The sequence below is a fragment of the Narcine bancroftii genome, chromosome 2 (genome assembly GCF_036971445.1).
Source record: "Narcine bancroftii isolate sNarBan1 chromosome 2, sNarBan1.hap1, whole genome shotgun sequence".
Taxonomy (NCBI): Eukaryota; Metazoa; Chordata; class Chondrichthyes; order Torpediniformes; family Narcinidae; genus Narcine; species Narcine bancroftii.
In genome coordinates this window covers 353,315,009-353,332,833 of record NC_091470.1, presented here as the reverse complement: position 1 = coordinate 353,332,833, position 17,825 = coordinate 353,315,009, and the positions used below count along the sequence as shown (strand labels likewise).

Sequence of the window (17,825 nt, the reverse complement as noted above, 5' to 3'; positions counted from 1 at the left end):
AATGGCCTTTGGAATATGCCAACATTTTTGGCCTCAGGTTCCAAGTACTGCTGATAAGGTTGCATTTAGTGGTCAGAGGATATTAATTGTCGGCCATGCAATGTGGGGCTGCTGCCAAATGCTGGGCAGTCAGACCCTTCCATTTAGGAGATGAATTTTTAACCCTCTGTAGCCACTGCTTTTGGTGCCAGCTCTCTCTCTCTATATATATATATGTATATGCTTGGTTTGCTAATTCAACCTGCATAAATTATAATTAAAGATAGAAATAGAGGATGCAGGTGAACATGTGAGATAAGCTGCAGAAAACATTACAAGCTTGAGCTTCTTGTTAACACCTTTTTAATAGGTCAAATAACTGTACAGTTCATTATATTCTTCCTGAGAATAATTTATACCTCAAAATGAAGGAGAGAGTTCCAGAGAACAGGTATAACATATGAAAAATTAAAAATAAATGTACCATGCCTGCATACTACACTCTTCCCAACATACTCCTAGATAAGCCAGAAACAAGACGGTTATGAATTATTTTGTTTTTAATTATCATGGCTTTCATTTTAAATAATTAAAAAACAAAATTAAACAATGGTAGAAGAAATATTAATACACAGGACTCAATCTTCCTGCATCAGTCAATGAAGCACAATCTGTTCCAGGTTTTCTCTAAATAACCAGCATGTATTTCTGCTCAAAGGAAGATTCAGTCTCAGCACTATTCTACATGCTCGTTTTTAAACCAACACTTGTATGTTTTTTGAAATATAGGAGCACCTCCATTCACAAGAGATGACGGAACGAGAAACCATTTTTTTAATACATTAAATGACTTCAGTTTGAAAATATAACATCTTTGTTCAAATCCTGGTTGATGTATTGCAGCTAAATATTGGTCTGTTTCTGCTCAGCGAGAGAAGTTCCAATCTGGAGATTCTGTTTTGTGCAGCGAGAATTCTCAGCCCTTAGGTGTCCCAGAATCCTTGACATGAGAGCACATTCTCATTGTAAATGTATGGTCTTTTTTTAAATTGGCTCTTTGCAACTCCATATGCTGGTTACAGATTTGATCACTCCAAGACCCTGTCCACCACGGCCAATATTAGATTCCAAGTAGCTAGAGGGGTCTTGCCTGACCTCCTATCATTTTCAGTCTGGCTTGGTCAATAACATCCAGCAGATTTTTAGCATCCACAGCCAATGCATGTGCAGCTGTCAACATCTGTTTCTTGTATTCATGCTGCAAAGTTGTCATCACATATTGTTGGGCTAGCTTCATTTTACCAATTAACTCTGCAAGATCAGAATTCAACAGCTTTTGGGCCATCTCGATCTAGAAAAGGAAAGTAAGATGAGAGGCTGGACAATCAAATACATGGTTGAACCACAAAATATGAACAAAATTATATAATTTTGGGTATTCATGCAACAATAAGCAAATGCACCAAGCAGTACTGAGCCCCAATGAATAAAACTCCTGTAATTACATAATCAAACGTAGCAGCTTAACTGAATGTTAGAACTGATGTATCATTATAATTAAAAGCAAAACATTTTCAATACAAAAGGTAAAAACATAGACAAAAATAACAGTTATGCACATGTCAAATATTTGCAGATTTATGCTACATCTTAATATTAAAAATTGGGCAAATCTTCCATGAAAAATCTCATTCACAATTTATGGGTTTTTACAACATGAATCTACCAAGGATACTAGACCGAAAAAAAATTCGACCAGGTACATAGCTCAACTCCCTCAAACTTTTGAGTATTTTGAAAACTTTGGAGATTATGTATTTTAACAGGCATTAAGGTCAAAGGACAAAGCATCCTTTCAATGTTGTGGTAGTTGCCAAGTAACCTCTACATCTTAGAAAGGAAGCAAATGAAAGTTTGTCTCATTTTTGAATACTACATTTTCTTTTGTTTTAAACTTTATTTAAAATTTTATGACATGAAAAAAATAAAAATTACATTTAAAGAAATAATAAAAAATAAGATAAAAATTAGAATACTACATCATTAAACTACACAAATTAACCCCCCAACAATTATAACACATTAATCATTTAATTTAAAATTAGTCCAACCCTCCCCCCAAAATAAAGAGTGAAGAATTAATTAACAATGTTGTAAATAAAATAGAAAAAACCCCACTTACAAAAAAATGGATAAAACTTAACAACAAAAAAAATTACTAACAAAAAAAATATCAATACTAAAATAATACCCTTAAACATATATTTAAATCAAACATAATACACGTATTTAACAAATGAAAGAATACTACATTTTCAAATAAGTTTTGTCTTTTCCATTGTCGTTATTTCTTTCTCCCTTAACTGAATTACTTTACCTTCTCTTTCTATATAGTTTGATCCAGTTCATAATTTTTTCTTTTTTGTTGTTTGTTTCTTTATCCAAAATTCAATCTCATTAGAGTGTGTAATTTCAGTGTGCCTTTCATGCAACTTTCAACACATGTATCTGTGCTCAAGGATGAACTAAAAGGGCTGTCCAGATTCTGCTAGATCTGCCATTTGGCAGACAGGTACAGTAACTGTGAAATTCACAATGAGGTGATTGTAAGCAAACCATATTGGAAGATAAAAATAGGTGAGTAATGGCAGCAGAATGAAAATGTTAAAGATGTTAATGAGGGAAAGGCTGTGGATGTTGTCTATATGGACTTTAGTCAGGCCTTTGACAACGTTCCACATGAGAGGTTGATTCAGAAGGTTAGGACACTAGGTATACATAGAGAGGTGGCAAACAGTGTTCGAAATTGGTTTGGTGGAAGGAAACAGACAGTGGTGGTGGATGGTTGCTTCTCAGACTCGGTGTCAAGTGGAGTGCCTCAAGGATTTGTATTGGGACCATTATTGTTTGTTATCTATATAAATGACCTAGATGATAACGTGGTGAATTGGATCAGGAAGTTTGCTGATGACATAAAGACAGGGGGCGTCGTGGTCTGTGAGGAAGATTTTCAAGAGGGATCTGGACCAGCTGGGAATTTGGCCCAGTAAATGGCTGATGGAATTTAATGCAGACAAGTGTGAGGTGTCGCACTTTGGAAGAGCGAATCAGGGTAGGACGTACACAGTAAATGGTGGGCCATTGAGGAGTGCGGAAGAGCAAAGAGATCTGGGAATACATATACATTGTTCCCTGAAGGTGGCGTCACATGTGGACAGGGTTGTAAAGAAGGCATTTGGCATCTTAGCCCTTATAAATTAAAGTACAGAATTTTATTTTGAAGTTATTCAAGACATTGGTGAGACCACACTTAGAAATATTGTGTGCAGTTCTGGTCGCCTAGTAGCAGAAAAGATATCAATAAGATTGAAAGAGTGCAGAGAAGATTTACTAAGATGTTGGTCTTAGTAAATCTTCTCTGTCGGGAATGATTAAACTAATTAGGACTATACTCCTTGGAACAAAGAAGGATGAGGAGAGACTTGACAGAGGTTTCTAAGATTATGAGGGGTATAGACAAAGTAGATGTGAGTAGCATGTTTCCACAAAGATTGGGAAGATAAATACAAGAGGTCATAGCTTTAGGCTGAAAGGGGAAAGGAATAAGGGGAACCCTAGGGGAAAGTTTTTCACTCAGAGAGTGGTAGGAGTGTGGAATGAGCTGCCATCTGATGTAGTGAAAGCAGATTCATGGATAGGAATGGTCTGGAGGGTTATGGAATGAGAGTAGGTTAGTGGGACTAGCTAATTTTATTGGTTGGCACAGACAAGAAGAGTTGAATGGCCTGTTTTTCTGTGCTGCAATGTTCTATGTAAATGCAGGTGGGAAGCACAATAAAAACGCAAATAAAACTCTTCATGTTATACAATTTGATGTTAGCAGAAGTAAAATAAACGATATTTATACAAAACATTGATCTTAATTTATCTTAAATGTTAAAATTGAACCTGAATTCATCACCTCAGCTGGAAGCTCATTCCATACCTATACCATTCTCCGTGTGAAGAAATTTCCCCTAATGTTCCCCCTAAACTTCTCCTCTTTCACTCTGAACCCATATTCTCTGGTTGAAATCTCACCTAACCTCAGTGGAAAAAGCCTACTTGCATTTACTCAGTTTAAATACTCCTCATAATTTTGTGTACCTCTATCAAATCTCCCCTCATTCTTCTTCACTCCAGGGAATAACCTATTCAACCTTCCCCTGTAACTCAGTAACATCCTAGTAAATCTTCTCTGCACTCACAATTTTATTGCTATCTTTCCTGTAGTTAGGTGACCAAAACTGCACATGATACTCTAAATTTGGCCTCACCAATGACTTATACAACTTTACCTTAACCATCCAACTCCCATATATTTATAGTTTACATTCAGTAATCAAAAGAAAAAACTGGGAACATTTATAGCTTAAAATGCTAATGAACAGAAACTAAAGTAGATCTGTAGTATCAAAAAGGTGTTTGATAAGTCACTGAAAATAAAAGTGTTACAGAAAACTTTGGAATGAGATTGAGATGGATGAAACAATTTGGTAACACAGCAGGTAACAATGAGCAAATTGCTCTTGTTTAATCAAACTTCTTTGGCTTGTGTTATACATAATATTATGATTGAACAAAGAATTGTCCATCTAATAGTTCAAGATACAGCATAGAAACAGGCCCTTCAGCTCACAGAATCAGTCCCAACCATCAATATTTACACATCCTACATTAACCCTATTTTTCATTCTCCCCACATTCTTAGTAATTTCAATCTACAATATGTTGAGAAGTTTAACAAGAAGTATGGTCATGCATTGTTGAATCTAGGTTTTGATACTAACATGACATAAAAGGCCCACAGAAAGATAATTAATAATCACTACAAATGACAAAAATAAGGCACACAAACAACAAATATTAATTAATGCTGCTTCAGTAAGGATTCATCTGGATGTGAAGCCATGATATATTGTTGGCAATATATAAAGAGGAGTTCATTTAGCACATAACACTTGCCAGAAAAGCAAATAAAAAAACTGCAGATTTCATTTAAAATACTGGAGCTCTACTCAAGCCATACAGATCAGCTCCGAGTGCCTTTGAAAAAACTTTAGGGACTTCACTAATGGATTAGTGTTCTGAAAAGCAACACGTGAAAGAACTCGGAGGATTGGGTTCGGAGCCGCAGGCTGTCTGAGTGCATTTTGCTGTTCTAAGAGGGTCATACAGGCTTTTCTCTGAGTGAGAGAGGGAGAATTCAATTCAGCAGCAGCAGTTGGAACTGGAACAGGACAAGCCGGCCAGCTTGTGGACAAACCCCATTTGGAAGACAGGTTGTGAGTGCTTGGTTCAGCCTGGTCAAAGACTTTGTGGTTCATGCAAGAGGAGAGGACTGGCTGCCTAATGTTTCACTTGAAATAAGGGAAACAAAAAGGAAAGAAGTTATCATCTGGAAAACCCTGATGGGCCAAGTTTCTTCGGCAAGACACTGACATGGCTGATTAGAGTAAATCAGTTTGTGTCCAGCGAACAACAAATCTCTCTCTGAAAACTGATAAGAACCTTCCTGAGCTGTTACCATTTACCTTTCAAGCACCAAAGCCTGACGAGATTCATAAATGTTCAATTCTGTGCACTTTATAAGAATTGCCTGCAACCAGTGAACTTGGAGGAAGGAGAAGTATGATTGGACTGTGAATCAAAGGACTTTCCTGTACTTACACATTACATACACATGCGCTTAGAATTAGAAAGGGGTTAAGTTAATAGTAATAAGTTTGATCCTGTTTTCATGTTTAAAGATAATAAAAAGCAACTTTTGTTTAAGTAACCATTTGTCTTGATGAATTTCTGTTGCTGCTGGGTTTTGGGGTCCTCTGGGCTTGTAACACCAGGCAACATCTCCAAAGGGTGAAACAGATGAATGTTTCATGTTCAGAATGCTATTTACAGAACTTGTTAGATGTAACTGAAACTTACTTGCTGCTCAGTGTGAAAAGGAGGAAATGCTCTGGCTAAGATGTACAAATCAGCCACCTGATCTTTATAAATGAGTTACACTACAAGTTTTATGAAAAAGCCATATTGTGAAAAAAGGAATATCTAAATATATTACATCAACAAAGCATATTGGATATATTATTTCTATAGTACTCAACTTCCCAATACATTGCACAAAGAAAATCAGGACTATGCAGTCTTCAACTGAAGCAAGAGTTGGAGGAAGACACACACAGTCCCTGTAATTTAGTACCATCATATATTTTATCCTGATGTTAAATCTCTATTACAAGTTCCACAGCTCATAATTAAAGTCATAACTAAAGTTTTCCGCTGGCAATGTCATTACCGTACTTTCAGTTACAGTTTGACATGCTGGGCATGTATTTAAAGCAGCAGTTTCCATTGTGTATGAGCACAAGAATTTATAATGAATGGAGCTAATAAGAAGCGAGTGCAGATGCATCACAGAAAACTGACATATAGCTCGATTCTGATCAAAGAGTCACTTTGTTAATAGGAATTAATTGATCAAAGCCATGATTATTTATTAGCTCACCTCTCTGTGGGTGCTTGTTGGGAGTGAAGGAGTGGTTTCATCTACTGTAGCCAATAATGTTCTTAATGCCAAACCAATCTCCTGAGAATACATTAACCAGAATCAACACACAGTTTGTAATGATTGAAACACAAGTCTGCAGCCACCGAGATTGAATTAATATGATGAAGTCATAAAACAGACTAGAGTTTATAATGTACTGATCAACTTACTGTACCACACAGACGGCAAAAGTCACCACATCAATGTTCAAATTTAATAAAAACTAAGCAATGTTTGGCAGAAGTATTTGACTCAACATTTAATTGAATGATTTGCTATACTTGCAAATATTTTATTGAAGTGGTCTTCTATTTATTGATCTTTAACCAGGTTACTTGTTGCAGTCATAAATTAACATTACAGGGCTATTTTTCATCTAAGTTACCACAATATTCTGGAATGCATCACAACATTATTATTTGATTTATAGAAATAAAAAAAACCTCAATTTACATTGACAATACTAGCTCCCTTAATTTTTTTTTTCTGAAGAACATATAAATGTTTCTGTATCTCAAAGATTCAGGGTAATGTGCAAAACCTCAGGATTTGGGACCTGGGTAGCCTTTTGATCTGTAATAAAAAGTCAAACATATACTGTCATCTTTGAAAAAGCTGTTTTTTGGATTTGTCATCTCCCTTCAACTATGATTCCAGAAAGTCTTTACTTGTAAGGATCTACAAATAGTATGCGTCAGGAACTCTGGTAAAAAGTGATACAACCTGCTCACCCCAATGTTGTTTACATTTAATACTTCAACCCTCTTTGTGTGATCTTATAACATGCATAGTTCCCAGAGTGACTTAAACAATTTTTAATTTTAAAAAAACCCATATATTTGTTTGATGTTGTTTTACATGCTTGGATGTATTTGCTCAATGCTTCATACAATTGGAAGCAGTTTTATCCAGACTGGGAATTGGACACAGGAGTTTTAAGTGAGTTTCAACCATTGATCTCTCTTTGAAATGTTTCCAGAAATGAAAAACCATCGACTATTCTCTGTAATCATTATGGTTTTGTACTTTTCCTAGAGATCAGGAATTAGCCACGAGCATCCATTACACCAGGTTGAAAAACATGACTCACCTTCACCATTGGTATGTATTCCTCTGGAGGTGCTGGCTGAATTTTACTGGACATTTCTATCACTGCCTTCACCAATCCAGTCACATTTTCGTATACTTTGTCATTTGAACGGTCCAAGTTAGCTGTAGGTGGAGGACTTATTTCTTGTGGTTGAATCTGGATTGTGAGAATCCATTGGTTAGCATTAAGCTATTCACATACTTCTCAAGATGTAAAAATATCAATAACTGCCAGATGATATTCTTACTTTAGACCCTTCAGTTACAATGTCACAGCATAACTTGGACCAGTTATTGGCCACACTTCATTTCTGAACTATGTCATGGAGTGCAACATTTTTACTCATAAGTACTAGTCTGAATGATGCGGACATGTACACAAACCAGGTAAGAACAATAGCGACATGTAATACTTTGCAATGGCATTGTGATTTTAAGGCTGCAATTTAGTTGACCCTTCTCCAGTTGTTCTCATGTCCATGGGCCCCAGAGCTCAATGAGATTATCATTGATTTCAAGAATCCATTTCTCTCAAAGAACCCATTGATTTGACAAAGCGCATGCTATTCAAAGCATGTGGTGAAAAAATGAGTGCCAAACATTAAAAAAAGGACATCAGACATCACATGTTCCTGTAATTATTTTCAAATTAAAGTTAACTGAAATCTAGAATCAAATATTGGTATGGGAGAAAATACCATATGGTTGAATTCTAGCAAATCATTTGTCTCTGTGGGAAGCTGGAGCGGAATTTGCAGGTGCCCTGGCCGAGATATTTGGGCCGTCATTAAGTACGGATAAGATGCCAGAAGACTGCAAATGTTGCACCTCTATTCAAGAAAAGCTGTACAGAAAAGCCTGTGAGCCTAACATCTGTGGTTGGTAAGTTATTTGAGCAAATATGCATATGCACTTGAATGGAGTAGGGCTGATTAGAGTTAGTCTACGTGGTCTTCTCAGTAGGAAGTCATGTCCCCCATATGTGATTGAGTTGTTTGAAGATATAACCAAGAAGGTTGACGAAGGCAGAGTTGTAGAAGTTGTATATATGGATTTCAGCAAAACATTTGATCAAGGTAGCGCATTGCCAGCTGCACTGGAAGGTGAAATTTCACGGGATCCAAGGAGGGATAGCAGAATAGAAAGAAAATTGGCTTCATGGAAGAAACCAGCGGGTAATAGTAGGAAGTTGTTTCTCGGACTGAAGATCTATGGGTGGTGGTGTGCACAGGGCTTGGTGCTGGGCCCATTGCAGTTTGTTATCTGTATTATTTAGTTGAAAACATACATAGCAATTTTGTGGATGACACTAATGTAGATAGTACAGACAATTTCCAACAATTGCAGCAGGATCTTGTTCAGTTGTGAAGGCGGCAGAGGAAGGATTGATGGAATTTAACCCAGAGAAATGGGAGTTGTTGCATTTTAGGATATCTAACATGGGTGGTACCAACATGGTGAATAGTAGGGATAAGGGAAGTGGTGTAGAGCAGAGGGATCCAGGAGTACAGGTACGTAGAACTTTAAAAATGGTGTCACACATAGATACAGAGGTCATAAAGCAGTGGTTCTCAACCTTTTTCGTTCCACTCACGTACCACTTTAAGTATTCCCTATGCCACTGGTGCTCTGTGATTAGTGAGGGATTGCTTAATGAGGTACGTGAGTGGAAAGAAAAAGTTTTAAAACCACTATTTTAATCGTACTTAATTGACTCGTTATGTGCATGGTTTCATAATTCCAAAGGAAATGGGCCAATGACAATTTTTCTCAAGCAAAATATTTCAGTAACAATTGGGTCTAGAGCAGTGATTCTCAACTTTCCCTTTCCACTCAAATACCACCTTAAGCAATTCCTTACTAATCACAAAGCATCAGTGGCAGAGGGATTACTTAAAGTGAGATGAGAATGGAAAGAAAAAGGTTGAGAACTACTGTCATGAAGGCTTTTGGTACACTGGCTTTCTTCAGAGGTCTGAGTACAGAAGTTAGGAAGTCATGTTTCAGTTCTATAAGACGTTGATGTGTCCACAAATTGGAGCATGGCGTTCTTTCCTGCAGGAAAAGATGTTGTCAAGCTGCAGAGGATGCAGAGAAGGATGATTCTAGGACTCAGGATCCTGATTGAGTTATGGGGAGAGGAAGAGCAAACAAGGAGGATGAGGGGGATCCTCGTAGAGGTAGACAAAATCATGAGAGAAATGGATGGGGTGAGCAGGAGTGTCAGTAACCAGAGAATATGGATTTAAGATTGGGGAGAGAGATTTAACAGGAACCTAAGGGTTAACTGTTTCTCTCAGGGGGAGGTGGGTTCATGGAACAGGCTGCCGGAGGAAGTGATTGAGGCAGATACTATTATGTTTAAGAAACATTAGAACAGATATGGGATAGGTTCAGAATCAGAATTTATTGTCACGTATCATGGTGGAAACATTCATATAAACCACCTTTCAACAATAAATAAAAAGTGCACAAAAAGTAAAAGTGAGGCAGTGTCTTTGGTTCATTGATCATTCAGGAATCTGATGGCAGCGGGGAAGAAGCTGTCCCTGTGCCGTTGAATGCTTGTCTTTAGGCTCCTGTACCTTTTCCTGATGATAAGAGAGTGAAGATGGCATGGCTTGGTTGGTGGGTATCCTTGAGGATAGAGGCTGCTTTCTTAAGACACCGTCTCTTGTAGATATCTCAGATGGAGTGAAGTTTGGTACCCGTGATGTCGCAGGCCAAGTTAATCTTCTATAGCTTTTCTTGCCGTAAAAGTTGTCACCTCCGTACCAGATAGTGATACAACCATTCAGAATACTCTTCATAGTACACCTGTAGAAGTGTTCAGAGTCTCCAGTGACGTACCGAATCTCCTCAAACCCCTCATTGGTGAGACTTCTTTGTGATTGCATCGACATGGAAGCTCCAGGCCAAATCTTCGGAGATGTTGACACATCTCCGAATGTGTCTTCGGAGATGTTGAAGTTCTTGACCCTCTCCACTACAGAGCCCCTCAAAGAAGACTGGATTGTGTTCTCCTGACTTCCTCCTGAAGTCCACAAACATCTCCTTGGTTTTGCTAATGTTGAGCACAAGATTGTTGGCATGACACCACTCAACAAGCTGTATCCTTCCTCATTCCGGGGACATGAGCAAAATGCAGGTAGGTGGGATAAGTATGGATGGGTCATTTTAGTCAGCATGAGCAAGTTGAGCTGAAGGGCTCTATTGCTTTTTCTTCTTTCCTCAAAAATTGAATCAAAATTAGATTAGTTTTTTAACAAAAAAAATTGAAAAATGGAGGAGTTAAATAAGCACAAATAATTTTCTATCCCATCAGCTTAAAACAAAAGCCAAATTTAATAATTTCAGACATATAGAGCATTTAAAAAATATGAGGCCAAGATGAGGGAGGGCACTGTGTTCAACTGAAAACCAATCATTCTAAAATAACCCATTTTAGACAAGTTAACTGAAGCAAAAAAATCCTAGCATTTCTCTCAAGCACACCCCTGAAGTGTTTGCCAATGTTAGAACTATTTATAGCTCAGAACTTGACCTGTTCCATTGACTCGTGGCACCATTTATGGTATTTGATATTACATTTGGACTCAAAAACTGGAGCTTAAAGAACACATTGATGATAATGATGGTTCCAACTAAATGAAAATGTAAAAAGTCATTTTTATGTGCGCAAGAATAGTGGCTGTAAAGTTTTGAACTTGAAATCAAGCTCTTGCAACATCTCTTGCTAAATTAAGCACAGAAGTTAAGTGGAAGGAAGTTGTGAGCTTCAACTCCAATCATCAAGAAGTTGGCAGCAATTGTTGGATAATGAGTACAAATGAGTCGTAGATCATTTGTAATTGTACCTGTATGGTTAAAGCCAATAATTGTATGATGTTCAGTTACCACTCCTACCCGACACACTCTGAGGGGATTTGTTTGACAATTTCATCCAGAAACATACAAAACAGGCAATGGGGAAACAAATATAATTTTGTTTGGTTGATGTATGTGACAAGAAATGAAACAGAAATAGAATACCAAATAAACAAAAACTTGTGGATCACCACAACTTTGACAAAAAAAAAGATGTCTTTTCATGTAGCTGAAACATAACCACGAACCACGACAAGACTTGTATAAGGAAGTCTGATGTAATAATGGAACATTTTATCTATTAATTGGGAAGTCAGCAAATGCCCAAATCTAATATCAATAGTTCTGTGGTAAAATAGTAACAAAATTTCTACCAAACATTCATTACCCTTCTGAATGCATTCAGGAGCTAACTGAATGACATCCCAATTAAAAAAAAAATTGTGTAAATAATTCATGAAAACAAGTCCACAAAAAAATTAACATCTAATTAATAAAATTATGTACTGTGTCAGTATATAAGTAATTATAACCACATTCAAACAATTTCATGTGCTGTTAAATACATGGCAAATAGTTGGTTAATAATAAAATGAAGGCAATTAGAAAAGGAAGTAACTTACTTCTGCAGAGCCACACTGACCTAGATTTAAATTACACCTCAAATTCCACATTTTTTCCTCATGTAAAAATATTATTTCATACATAATTTGAAAGATTTTGCAACGTAACATGAGCCTATTGAATTTCCAAGTTATTTTGGAGTCATAATGTTTTGTTGCATCACTGATATGTGTCTACAGTGGTTACAAAATGCTACTGGACTTCTCCTTTAGGTTTCAAACTGGAGGTACTTGTGCGAAAATTATTCTAAATGTCATGTCCGCAGAAAGATAAGAAAATAAAAAAAATTCTTGAAAATCTGAGATGTCACCTGATGATGGGATCATGGTGAAGTTGGGAGAAATATCAAAGAATGACATGTTGGATATTGAGGCTGGTGGTGGTGTAAAAAGTAAAGACTAAAGGTCTGAGGGTGGGGGTGGGGTGAAATGGAAAATTGCTTGGCTTCAGTCAGTTTCCTCTTGCAGTAGTCCAAGATAATCAACCAATAACCTTTCCTGGTTCAGCAGAAGCAACATTTTTAGATAGGGGTGAAATGCTAGACTACAAGGCAAGATAATAATAATTATTCTTAAATTGCAATTTGTAATTTATGAAGAATTAATTTTAATAAATATGAACAGATAACAATGATGGTTCTGCATCTAGCATCTGATGAGAAATGGGTACAAGTGAAGTTTAGACTTGATATGTTTCAGCCCAAAAGATTTTCCACTGAATTTGACATTCAAAACAAAAAAATTGATTGCAGAGATAATCAATACTTAACTTGTTTTTGCACAATACAGCCAAATAATCTTGTTGTTGCTCTTTACAGAAATAAAAAAATACTTCCTCTATCATTGTCCCTTTTTATTTTCTGTGGTTATCCATTCTAAGCTACGTGTAACGTTATGTGACCAACAGATTTCTGCATAGATGGAATCAATTTGAACAAGGGCAGGGGTTTCTCTATTTGTACTGGACATGAGCAAAACTTGATAGATTTTTGTCTGATAATCTTTTATGGTTGCATCAGCTTTCACGAAGTGATGCTTCCACTTAGACCACAAATTTCACCAGATTTTAGAATCCCAGCCTTGAGATCACAATCCGAGCACAGCGTTATAGAAACATAAACATAGAAACATAGAAGATAGGAGCAGGAGTAGGTCATTCGACCCTTCGAGCCTGCTCCGCCATTCAACGCGATCATGGCTGATCTTAAAGTTCAGTACCCTGTCCCCGCCTTCTCTGCGTAACCTTTAATACCCTTATCCTGAAGAAATATGTTTCAATATCTTGTAATATGTAACATTTTGGATTCAAATATGACTGAATTTCAAACCATAATCATTTAAAATTAGTATGTGGTTCATATAAAGACAAATTAAAACAGTTATTTAAAAAAAAAGGTTACTCGAGCCCATGATACATTAAGTGAAATAAGCATTTCCCCATCCTGTTATCTAACTGCTGGAATGCATACCTTAAAACTTGGTGGAAATAGCTTCAATAATAATTTTCAAAAGAAAAATTGACAATACACTTGAAACGAAATGTTTTATGGGGTCCAGGAAGAAGAATGGGAGTGTGATTGACCTGATAGTTTTTACAAAGATCCAAAAGATCTTTGTTGTTGAAATGGCCTCATTCTGTGCAGTGTGATCCAATGAACCGCTATTAAATAAATCTTATTTAAGCCTAGAATTTCCTGGAAAGGGCACCACTAAAACTAATAACACGTCTACTTAAATCTTAAACCAGCTTAACATAAACATATTAGAATTCTATTGTTCTTTTCAATCATCTTGAATGAATAGATATAATATTTAAAAGTTAGACAAAATTTAAAAGAAGAAATACACATTATTTGCTTACCCTCCACGGCTAGTGGTGAACACAATGTGAAGGAAGGTTAAAGAAATTTACCAATAGGGGAAAAAAAGGAAAACAATTATTAAAAATTCAGCAAGCAAAACAAATAATGCAATGTGCAGTTAACCAAATTATGTTAAAAGCTGTGAAGAAAATGCATTCTAAAAAATATCATGCAAACTTGTTAGAGCGCAATTTTAAAGCTGTGCACACAATTTCATCCTCAAAAGATTTTTGTTGAACAGAAAAGATTCTTTAAACTCATGCAAGTTCAATCACACTACAATCAAATTGTAAAACTAAATAGCTTGGCAGAATAGAAACATGAAAGCAGGAAAATGTTCGACTTTTCAATGAAAATAATGAAAAAAAAATGCAGCCAGTAATGCAAACCAAAAGATAAAAACTCAAATAAGATACACTAAAAATTGTGGAAACAGATTTGCACTGTAAAATTGAACATGTTTAAAACAGCATATCTAAATTCACAAAAATAAACCTTTGGAGTAAGCCATAAGACAGGACGATATTATTTCAAGGTTACACATTGGACGCATTAACAATGTACAACTTAATAGGTTTTCTAATAGAGTTGAATCCATTTTCCTGAAACTGAATAAATTATTTACTCATTTAATAATTTATATTTATATATTAATTCTGTCTCATCATGTTTCAATACCAGCAAGAATATAGTTTTAATTTCCCCCCCCCCCTCCCCCCCCCCCCATCTTTATATATTTTACTGCATTTATAGAACATCAACTTCCACAGTACTTCACAGGGATTCAGGAATCTGAAATATAAACATAAAATGCTGGAAATACTGGGTTAGACAATGTCTGAGGAGAGTGAAAAGTAAAGTTAATGTACAAGACAAAAGACATTTACAACTGCTGAGCTTGTCCAGCATTTTGTGTTTTGACTTCAACCACAGTGCCTACAGAATTTTGTGATTTACTTTACAACTTCTCTGGCTTCTGCAAGACCACTCCTATTCTCCTTCTCTTCCCTAACCATCTGTCTCCTTTCCTCCAGCTCTCTACCTCCTTCTCTAACCATTCGCAGGGTCATTTCCCCCTTCCCTGTTTATTGAAGTGCCCTTACCTCTTGCCTGTGGGCCTGTGCTCCTTCCACAACCCCTCCCCCCACCATTTTGTTCAGGCACCTGCCTACCTTCTCCTCATACCTTGGCAAGCCCCAAATGTTGGTTTTGCATCTTTCTCTTTGCTCTAGAAAGTATGCTGATTGACCTACTGAGTTTCTCCAGCATTGTGGTTTCACATTTACAACTTTTCAGGTTTGTAAAAGTGTAAAGGTTTATAAAAACTTTCTAATATTGACTGGTCCTGTTTTAGTGCAGAGGGATTAGATGGGGAAGAATTTGTTCAATGTTTCTGAAGCAATATGAAGATGGCATGACAAGGGACTGCACTCGACCTTCTTTTGGGTAATGAGGAAGGACAAGTGGTTGATATGTCAATGTGCAAACATTTTGGGATTAGTGACCATATTTCCATTAGCTTCAAGATAGTTTATGAAAAAGAGATAGGACTGGATTTCAAGTTGAGGTCCTGAAGTGGGGTAAAGCTAATTTCAATGACGGGAACTCACAACAGTACAGTTTTGACAGGTAAAGGGACATCTGGCAAGTAGGCAGCTTTTATAAGTCTATTTAGAAGGCATGGGCTCATGGGTCAGAAGGGCCTGTAACTCTGCTGTATGTCTAACTTTAATTTAAAATAAGGAGAATCAAAATATTTTATGTATATTCAGGACAAAAGGTTTGGTCGAGAAAGAGAAGATCTGTTAAGTGTGGGTGATTATCTCCCAGTTAATTAGGAAGTTACTACTTTTCTTTCTGGTTTTTAGTTATACTTAGAAAACTTTTTCTTTAGTTGTGTAATTTTTAATTTGTTTATGGGGGGGTTTAGTACTTGGTTAATTTAGGGGTTATTTTAAGCAAGGGGAGCTTTATTTTATTTTGATAAGAAGGGTCTAAATTGGTCATATGCATTAAATGGTAGGCTATTGAGATGTGCAGAGCAACAAAGGGATTTAGGAGTGATGGTAAATAGTATCCTCAAGGCTGATACTCAGGTAGATGGTGTGGTGAAGAAGGCATTTGGAATGTTGGCCTTCATAAATCGGAGTATTGAATTCAAGAGTAGGGAGGTTATGATGAAATTGTACAAGGCATTGGTGAGGCAAAATTTGGAGTACTGTGTACAGTTTTGGTCACCAAATTATAGGATAGATATAAACAAAATAGAGAGAGTGCAGAGAAGGTTCACGAGAATGTTGACAGGATTTCAAGGTTTGAGTTCCAGGAAAAGGTTGTGCAGATTAGGGCTTTTTTCTCTGGAGCGTAGAAGATTGAGGAGGGACTTGATAGAGGTGTTTAAGATTTTAAAAGGGACAGAGAGTAAATGTGGATAGACTTTTTCAATTAAGAGTGGGGGAGATTCAAACTAGAGGAAATGGTTTAAGATTGAAGGGGGAAAATTATAAGGGGAACATGAGGGGAAATTTCTTTACGCAGAGGGTGGTGGGGATGTGGAATGAGCTTCCGGCAGATGTGGTCGAGCGGGATCATTGGTTACATTTAAGGAAAGACTGGATAGTTACATGGAGAGGAGAGGACTGGAGGGGTATGGACCGGGTGCTGGTCAGTGGGACTAGGAGGGTGGGGATTTGTTACGGCATGGACTAGTAGGGCCGAACTGGCCTGTTCTGTGCTGTAAGTGGTTATATGGTTATATGGGGTGTTTTTTTTAATTGTTAAAATAATGTCTAATTTGAATTTTGCAACATTTAATGTTCAAGGGTCAAATAATCCAATCAAGCTTTATAAAGATGAAAGTGGATGTTGCTTTTTTGCAGGAGACTCATTTAACTGAGAAAGAACATTTAAAATTGAAGAGAGATTGGGTTGGCCATGTTATTTCATCTTCTTTCAACTCGAAAGCACGAGGAGTGGCGATTTTGAACCATAAGAAAATACCATTTGAACTTGAACCCTCGGTGGAAACAGCTGGTCGAATTTTAATGATTAATTGTAAATTGTTTGCTGAGTCATGGTCCTTGTTAAATGTTTATATGCCCAACATTGATGATGAACAATTCATGTCTGAAGCTTTTCTAACACTGAGTCAAGCTAAAGATAATATTTTGATTGGGGGAGATTTTAATTGTGTATTGGACCCTTTATTGGATAAATCTCCGAAAACGGAAAAAGTCGAAGGCAGCAGTTCAATTGGCTTCCTTGAAAGATTTAAATTTGATAGAGGTTTGGAGAAGGTTAAATCCTACTGAAAAAGAGTTTTCATTTTATTCTTCGCGTTATGATTAATTTTCAAGGATAGATTTGTTTTTGACATCAGCACATTTGCAATCACGTTTTATTCAAGTTGAATATAAGGGTAGAATAGTTTCTGACCATTCATTGTTATTTATTTCCTGTGATGGGCCAAAAGTCACTCAATCAACTTTTCGTTGGAGGTTTAATACAACGTTACTGAAAAAGCCGGAATTTGTAAAATTTATTAAGGATCAAATTGTTTCTTATCTAAATTTGAATAAGAACTCAGTTCAGAGTAATTTTACTTTATGGGATGCTTTGAAGGCATTTTTACTTGGTCAAATTATTAGCTATGCATCAAAAGAGAAGAAATTTCTGGTGGAGAGTCAGTTGGAGAAACAGATAGCTGATTTGGAAAAAGAATTTCAGAGGAATTGTATGGAAGATAATAAAGCTGCTTTAACTAAATTAAAGTTAAGATATAATACATTACTAACATATCAGTTCGAATGATTGATT

General features: G+C 36.5%; 1 protein-coding gene across 12 annotated transcripts in view; it reads right to left on the bottom strand.

Annotated features, from left to right (window-relative positions):
* Positions 1–325: 325 nt before the first annotated feature.
* Positions 326–17,825, bottom strand: part of LOC138755765 (focal adhesion kinase 1) — a 457,595-nt gene continuing 440,095 nt past the window's right edge. For all 12 annotated transcript variants that reach the window (XM_069922333.1, XM_069922329.1, XM_069922332.1 and 9 more), the window contains 3 exons: positions 7,659–7,814; positions 6,527–6,607; positions 326–1,330 (listed from right to left, as the gene is read on the bottom strand). In XM_069922333.1, the coding sequence (XP_069778434.1) occupies positions 1,115–1,330; positions 6,527–6,607; positions 7,659–7,814 (453 nt within the window). In that variant the 3' untranslated portion in view covers positions 326–1,114. The remainder of the gene's footprint in view (positions 1,331–6,526; positions 6,608–7,658; positions 7,815–17,825) is intronic.